Source organism: Danio rerio, chromosome 22, assembly GCF_052040795.2.
Source record: "Danio rerio strain M-AB ecotype USA chromosome 22, GRCz13ab, whole genome shotgun sequence".
NCBI lineage: Eukaryota > Metazoa > Chordata > Actinopteri > Cypriniformes > Danionidae > Danio > Danio rerio.
In genome coordinates, this window is record NC_141042.1 from 22,084,706 (window position 1) to 22,093,435 (window position 8,730).

General features: G+C 38.2%; 1 protein-coding gene across 2 annotated transcripts; it reads right to left on the minus strand.

Moving 5' to 3' along the window:
• Positions 1-2,921: 2,921 nt before the first annotated feature.
• s1pr3a (sphingosine-1-phosphate receptor 3a) lies at positions 2,922-6,528 on the minus strand. Of its 2 annotated transcripts, XM_087303274.1 has the most exons (2): positions 6,235-6,528; positions 2,922-5,512 (listed from the first exon to the last, which is right to left on the minus strand). In XM_087303274.1, the coding sequence occupies exon 2, from the start codon at positions 5,398-5,400 to the stop codon at positions 4,213-4,215; it is 1,188 nt and encodes a 395-aa protein (XP_087159400.1). In that variant the 5' UTR covers positions 5,401-5,512; positions 6,235-6,528; the 3' UTR covers positions 2,922-4,212. The 2 variants fall into 2 exon arrangements, with proteins under 2 accessions (XP_087159400.1, NP_001076394.2); NM_001082925.2 differs by lacking the exon at positions 6,235-6,528 and having other exon boundaries at positions 4,213-5,401.
• Positions 6,529-8,730: the final 2,202 nt, after the last annotated feature.

Genomic DNA, 8,730 nt, shown 5'->3' on the forward strand with positions numbered 1-8,730 from the left:
ATAGTTGTATTAAATTTAATCATCTTAAATTGGTTTTTAAATGTTTAAATTATCATGTATCAATGCTGTTTAGATCTAATCAGTAGGCATCAAACCTCTCAAAGAGTCACACGAGCAACCGCTAATGGTTACTGTCTAGTGCCAAAGTGTAAGACCTCATTTGGTCAATCTGTTTGCTCTTTTAAGGGAGACAAATTTTGGAATGATTTACCTGTTAGCCTAAAATTAGAAAGTAAGATTAATTTTAGTAGTGTACTTAAAAACAAAACAGCAGTGTTTGCACAAATAGTTTACTATTAGTTTGTTTGATCTTGCTGCCTTTGCTTTTGCCTTCAGTAATTTTATTTAAAGAATTATAATTTTGTGTATTTGTATTTATTATATTTTCATTTTGTCAAGCCTCCCGTGGACAGGTGTTGAGAATTAGCAAGTCTGCTAAAACACTTAAACAAATGCATTTAGTTGTCGAACATAATTGTAAGGTTCATGTCAAACAAACAAATAAGTAATTATGAAAGTCATTAATCAGGAATGGACAATCCTGCTTTTGCTTGCCCTGGGCTATATCTTAGGGTACACCTTTTTACCTAACCTTGTATTGTGCCAATATTCACTCTTTAAGGGTAGAAGTGTAGACAAGTTAGGGTTCTTGCATTAGTTCTGAAAGTTAAAAACAAGGATACATTTTAGTATTCCACTATAAAATAACTAACTTCAACTATCAAATCATTTGGGCACCCCTTCATTGGCACACGTCTGGCAAATAATTTGACTGGGCTCATGGCACACAACAGATCGCCAAAGTCTGTTGTTATTGAAGCATCTTATCCTCGGTTTTATATCCAATTTGGATCAGTATTTGGTATTTGGAGGCAAGGGTGTTGGATCCTGACTTGCACTAATAAGTGCTAGCAAATGATACCAACAGTTGGCATGCTAAACGTTCTCATTCTCATGTTGTTCCAAACCTGTATGGGCTTTGCACAAAATGTGATACTCTGACAGGGATTCACTGTTGTTATGGACCATTTTTGACTTACATTGGTTTGACCACCAACATCAATCTCCATTTGTGCTTTCCAAATAAACTGAGGCATAAAGATTTGGAAAGAAATTCCCCTTTAAGTCCAAGATTTTAGATAATGATGAGTGTTCTACGCCAAACCTGATCTCTCTTATTAAGCCTGATCGTGGGCTAATGGGGCGATCCAATTCCAAACTTTGACCAGAAATGCACCGACAACACCATTATATCTTCAAGAACTTGATCCTAGCACATTACCTAAGCAACACACGTATACACAAACACCTTCTACCTCAGTCAACCCTTGAAAGCTTGTTAAAAGTGACCTCTGGTCCCAGAATGGGAGAAAATCAATTGAGTGCTCCTGCATTGGCTCATCCTGAGTCGTTGGTCCAGATGGAGGCATTGTTCACACCAAGTGCTGGGCCAAGCAATGTGCCAGTCTGATGTATTCAGCCACAGAGACTCCCTTCAGTTCTGACAAGCACACGGACAAATGAATATTCTCAATAGTGGCCATCCACAATGGCTCAGTGGTCTGCGCTTTGATCCTTTGTGGCAAAGAGCCATTCATTACGTGAGGTGCAGAGGCATATTGTATGTGGCGAGTGTGTAATACCTCATGTTAAAGGATTAATGTCCTCTATGTGGCGTGTGCTTACTTCAAAGGCTTTGTTATAAGGCTTATCGCTGTGTGTTGTCTTTTTTGCTCAAGGTTAAGCATTGTAGAATCACTTGGCTGTCGTTGTTTGTTGATGTTCATTCTTGACGGTGCTTCAATCATTTTGTGTGAAATCTCTTCACAAAGGGATTGTGCAATACTGAACAACTTTAGGTAATTTCAGCCATTTTGGATGAAAGATACACATTTTGAATTAGTTTTGTGGCCTCATAAATGAGAATAACATTACATTTTCTCTCTCAACCTGACTGCAAAGTTCACTGTTATGAAGAATGTCTGCAGCTTAATTTGTGTCTGCAGCTTAGGATGGTAAATTGCTTGAAATGTCACACTTGTCAAACGCTATGAAAACCTTTCTTCTACAAAATGTCACTTGCTCTCACAATACTGTCAACGTAAACAGTAACCATACCTGCCAACATTTGTCTCTGAAAATCCGGGAGGAGGGCGGGGGAGAATCGGAGGTGAGGTGTCTGAATAAAACAGCTGAGAACCTGGTTAGTAACTTTACTGTGGTGTTAGTAACTACTATGGAACGGGTTTCGGATGGCTGCTGTGATCGGATACTATACCAAAATTGGCAACCCTGGGGTAGGCATGGGCCGGTATAAGATTTGACGGTATGATAACCTTGCACAAAAATTTCACAGTATCACGGTATTGTGATTACTGCTAAAAATAGGTTATTTTTAAATGTCTGGGTAAAAAAAAATCCCCCATTGAACACAAAATATTGTATATTAAAAAAACATTTAAAATATTTTGTACCAGTGGCTTTCGATGTTAGAGTACCTGTGTTTTTTCTGTACTGTTGCCTTAAAAGCAAAATAAAATAGGTGTGGTACCGATAGGGTGCCAAAACAAATCGTAGGAACTGTATAACAGAAATTTTTGCCAGTTTTAAAACCTCGACTTTTCCATACCGCAGTATACCTTGAAACCGGTTATTGTCCCATTCTTACCCAGGGGTGTTACAGACTGTACCAAATAGCTGAGGACCTGGGGTGGGGGTCCTATGGGAGTTTTCTGGGACAAATAACAAAATGGGAGGGTGGCAGGACTGAAGATGGGTCTGAAATATGTGAGACTCCGGGAAATAATGGGTGTGTTGGCAGGAAATTCACATTGAACCAACCCCCTACACGCAAAAACCTATGTGACTAAGCAGTCTCTCCCATTTATCTCATTAATCAAGTATGACTATGCAGCAACGTGTATAATTTCATAAACATGTATTTTATATGATACATTCTCTCAACTTATGTTGTTAAAGCATTCATAGTGTTAATGTTTGTGTTACTTTCAGAAAAGGTGTGCAGTTTTTCCACACAGTCAACATTACACCACAATAGCATAACTTGCATTGAACCTGCAGAATCCCTTTAAGAGAGCTGTCCATAATATCCCAAACTAGCACAATTACGCACAGCTGTGGTATTTACTGCTGTAGAGCTCAAAAATTGGTGCCATTTATCATGATTTTTCACAAGCAAACCCATTTATTATGCTACCATGATGCATCTACCAAGCGACTGTAAATTATAGTGCTCAGAATACTCTTGTGCATTCCCCTCACATTCGCAGTGTGTTTCAATGTGATACTACAGCTCCCTCTAGTGGTTTAATCCAAATAAAAGTAACACAAACAAGGCAGTCTCAACACAAGTCCTTCACACTGTCTGACATATTAAACCCACACTTTAAATCTTATGACAGTATTATGTAAGATACAAAAGCAAAATGTCAACACATTCACAACAAAACCACCACGTTCTACATTCTGGCTTGTAAACTGCTCCACAGAATATTATCCGTAAACATCCACAGCAGGGGTGGCAAAACTCAGTGCTGGAGGGCCGGTGTGCTGCAAAGTTTAGCTCCAACCCCAATCAGAAACACCTGGGCTAACTAATCAAGCTCTTTTCAGGCTTTCTGGAAACATCCTAGCAGATGTGTTGGAGCTAAAATCTGCAGGACCGAGTTTTGACACCCCTGATCCACAGTCTAAAAAACTCTCAGTTTGTTATGTGATAGGAGTATTACAGCTAGCTTGTGTAACAGCAAACTATTCCAAATGTTTTTGTCTAGTGAGAATATGTTAGGTCAGTCATACACACGAAGTACTAAAATAATGCAGATAATACTGTTAAGGCATTTTCATCTTCATGAAAAGCTAATATACCGTTTTGCAAATTGGTTTACTTTAATACCAAAAAGATTGCACACCTAAGCTTTTCAAATGATTACATTCTGTAGTGGCTCTGTTAGGTGCTCATTGCACATGCTCATAAATATTAATACACGTAGACGTTAATTCAGTTTCTATATCCTTTGGTCAGCATTTGTTCAGTCAAGTCTGTTGTCCTTTTGAAACCTCATTTGTAGAAAAGCTTTGTAATCCTTAAGGAACTGAAGACTAGCTCATGATTACAGAGGAACCATCGCCAAACGTCTTAGGACTAACTAAATCCCTGCTCTTTTGAGCTGATTCCGGTAGTGTCGTAGTTCAGAACTTCCCCAAAGCGGGAAGAGCCCCAGCTTTAACCAGCACCGCAGATAGCAGGTTACCTGGGCCTGAGGAGTGTGTGACAGCCGTTTGTGAAGGATCCTGATGGTGGGAGTTTGACGGAGTGGGAACTTTACTTTGCATTAATGATGACTTGGCTGCACCACTACCTGCTCCAGCCATGCTAGATTTGCTGTTCTCTGCGGTATGTATGACTATTCCCGGAAGTGCCGTCCCTGCCACTGTTGGCATAGAGTCCAGTGAGGTTTGACAACAGCACAGCACACGGAGGAAAGCAGTTCGCATTTCTCTGCTGGAAAACGTGTAGATCAGTGGGTTGAGAGCAGAGTTGAGCACAGCCAGAGCGATGAACCAGTCCACCTTGTAGAGAATCGGGCACTGCTCTGGACTGCATCCCACATCAAGCAGCAGTAGTGAAAAAAGAGGAGCCCAGCATGCCACAAAAACCCCTAGTACTATCACTACTGTGCGCAGAAGAGCGAGCGACCGATCTGATGGACGAGAACTTACTCTTCGCCCACTAGATGTCACAAGTTGGTAGATGCGCACATAGAGGACTACAATTGCTGCTAGGAGGGCTGTGAAGACACTGATGCAGAAAGCTATGTAGCTTTTGTCGTACAGTGGTAGGACAGTGGAGCAGGTGTGGACTCGGTCCAAACAGTTCCAACCGAGGCTTGGCAAGGCACTCAAGAGAACTGAAACTGCCCAGCAGGCTCCCAGGAGAGCTAGTAACCTTCCCCTTCCTGCGGTCTCACAAGGCCGCAAACGAACCATCGTCATGTGGCGCTCAATCCCAATAGCAAGCAAGCTAAAAGTCGAAGCGCTAAGTGCCACAAACATACTCCCCTCTCGCAGCAGCCACTGGCCAGGGCTGAGGAAAAAAGTATTACGGCCGGAGGTGAAGATGTTGACCACATATGCCACTCCAGCTAACAAGTCAGAAAGTGCCAGATTGCCGATGAGAAAGTACATGCGGCTGTGGAAGCGCTTGTTGCGCCATAGTGCCAGAAGAACAGTAATGTTCTCAATCACGATCAGAGCACAGATGCACATCAGGAAGGCCGTCTTACACATACCAGTGCTTTTTGGTCTTCCCCACTTGCCTGAGTGGTTGTAGTGGCTAACTATAACATCATTCATTCCAGGTTCAAGCTCGTCATCCATTTTCCACACGCTCTCCAAGTCCGCTTTTGAACAGCAGATGGCGTCGATTAGCAGCTTCCAGTGAAGTTGGACAAGGGATCCACTGCTTCACACATAATGACTCATGGAGGACCTAATTACAAAAAAAAGACAAATAAAATGTCATAGTCTCTCTGGAAATTTTGGCCTGAAGAAAACATTTAAACCTTTAGGTTTGCTAGTCGTTTATTTTAAGATTATCTAAGCAGAGGGAAACATGATGAAAACCTAAACAAATGATCTCAAACAAGCCAAATAAAGAGCCTGGGGACTGGCTAGCAGTTTTAGGTTTCTGAACCTGAAGTAAAACATGAGTTTTGTTCTGAGGTGGTATAATGAAGTTCACAATCAGATAACCTAAATGACAATACTGTATAATAGCCTACATATATCTGTCTTACAGTGACTACTACAATACTTATTTAAACTTCATCTTAAGTTAACGTCTAGAATGAAGACAACAAAAAGTTAATTTACCAACATTCCCACGCTGCACTTTGAACTGTTATGACTTCCACCTAAATACTCTACTAGACTTTTTGTAAATATGTGTTCATTGTTGTGACCATGTAATCATAAATCTTTGAGTAGCATATTGAATTGTAACTAAAATAAACGACATGCCATAGTTTATAACTATCCTTATAACTTTATGGTCCCTACCATGGAAAGTAAACTAAATTATGATTCAAATCAATGCCAAATTATTATCAATGTTTTATTACGGCTAAATAGTTTTATTTTTCTTCAGCTTATAAATGGCCACAGGCTTTTTTTTTATAACACATTAACTATGATGTGATAAAACAGGCTTACCGATTATTTGTCCTGCGAGATGCTCATCTTGGGTTTCTACATAATTCAAAACAACTTAAAGGTTTTTGTAGAGGAAAAAAACTTCCAACAGTACGATCAGGCTTCTGAAATGATTTATCCTTGACGTTTCTCCGCTTTCTCAAATAAAAGCCCTTTAGAGTCCTTTTTAAAATATATATCCAAGTTTTTGAAGTTAAAACGAAGTGCTGTCAGGTTGTTTTTGTAAATATTTCACCTGCGTGTTAGCGATCCTAAACTCTGAATGCGCCTTTCCTTAACATTCCCTCACACTCTGGGCGGGAACATCATCATTTCTGTTTTTTTCCAGGCAGCGAATGAACGTCCCGTCGTCTGTGTTTGGATAGTTCTGAATTTGTGTTTGTTTGGAAAGTGTGCGCGCGCGCTAATATTTCAGACGGTGGTGATGAAGCGCGCACGTGCGCGAGCATCCTCTGATGTTTGTGTTTTTATTTCCACGCATGTTATTACACAGGCATCCGCAGTGAGGGAAATTACTGGGTTAAGTCACGCAGAATGACCTAATCCCGTACCAGTCATCATAATAATGACATTTGGCACCTGACTTCAGCAGGAATGACTGTTTTACACGACATTAATGCGTGAGAGAGTGAAAGACCGCGAAAATGTTGTTAAACTACTGGTCAGTAGATCATTTTCAATATGTATCCTCTGAAATTACATCGAAATAGGCTAAAAAAAATTCGAACAAAACTGTTCTGTTTAAAGATATGTTATAATTGCATTATATTGCTGTCCTCCTTATCAATTACAGCACTATTATCACAAATGTTGTCATGACTCGGTTTAGAGAACATCTTCGATGACAGGTTTTCTCTGAATAATTTGTATTAGTTAACTAATACAAACTGGAACTGAGTATTTCATTAATATAACAAATTTTTAGCCAAATGTATTTAATAACATTTTGTGCAGATACAATATGATACAAAAATAAATAATACACTGTTCTACTTCACGGTTCTACTAAGAATCATTGATCATAAAAAAACAATATAGTTATAAAACTCCCACAGTTTGTAAACATTTTCTTTTAATAATAATAATTATGCATGACAGATTTCTGAGACTTGAGGCAGTTACTGTGGAGTGAATGATTGCCAATATTTTACTTAATACACCATGCCGTCAACCTCAACTTCCGGTACCGTCCTGTTTATATGCTCAATATGAGGTTTATAGCGTGATTTATTTTTATTCTTTTAATAAATTTTTTACTGTTATATGCTTTTTTCTATTTGTACTGTTATTGCCTTTTTACTTTTGTTTGCTAAATGTCATTAAAATCTAATTAATTTTTAAAATGCTAATTAAAAATTTATGAAATAAATATAAATAAACAACAAAAAAACTAACAATAAAATAAATAAATTAATAATAATAAAAATAAAAAACTTTATTCCTCTACTGCTTCAAGATCAATAGTGTCAATAAAATTCAACAAAGAGTTACATGTTTTGTAAAAAGATTTTAAAGTCTCTCCTAATGAAAACCTATTTTTCCCAACTTTAAACAAACAAACAAAAAATCTTTTATCTATCTGTCACTGTCATATGAAGGTGGAGATGCCTGTTTCCACTTAAGGAGAATAAGTCTCCAAGTCAATAATGTGGAAAAAATCACAACGTTCTGTGTTGTTGAGGGCAAATTTGGCCCAAAAGGAATTCCAAATAGTGCTGTTAGAGGGTTTGGAGTGGCTGATATGTTAAAAGTTTTTTTCAAAAGTATCGAATATTTTAGACTAAAATATGTGTGTGATTTGCTGGAGATTATTCACACCTATTTCAAGTATTACTTTTATTCGGATATATTTTGGCTAATCTGGCATGTCTGTGCACAAATTGAGTATATAATTCCATTCTATTTCACTGATGGTGATCCCAACTCTTGTTCCCAGGTATTCCTAGGTAATTCAGAGGAATCAGAATTCAAATAATTTATTGACCGATAGATAATAGAGACTGTCTCTTTTCTGTTTGGGTTAAAAGAAAGAATAGTGCCCATTTTTGAATCAGGAGGAAGCTAAGTAAAATGAGTAAACTGATTTCGTACAAAATTTCTTATCTAAAAGAAGCAAAAAAAAAAAAAAGGTGAGTTTTGGGAAGATTAAACTTTTCAGACAAATCTGAAAATGACAAAAACAGACTTTACAAGTCCCTAATGGTATTGAGGCCTTTAGAAGACCAGTCACAAAAAAACAGAATCAGAACGCGATGGTAAAAAAGATACATTAGTCACTATAGGTGCTAGTGTGGATGAACTTATTAGCCCAAAGTTGTTCCTAAAAGTAACACATATTTTAATAGTATTGGTCACTAATAAACTGTCCGAGACAATTCTACTATTTATTGGAAGCTGAGATGAAGGAAAAACTTTTAGGATAACAGTTCTAATTGGACCCAGATAGGATGCTTGGAAACTTTTGAAAGGTTAAATTGTGCATTTTTTTAAATAATA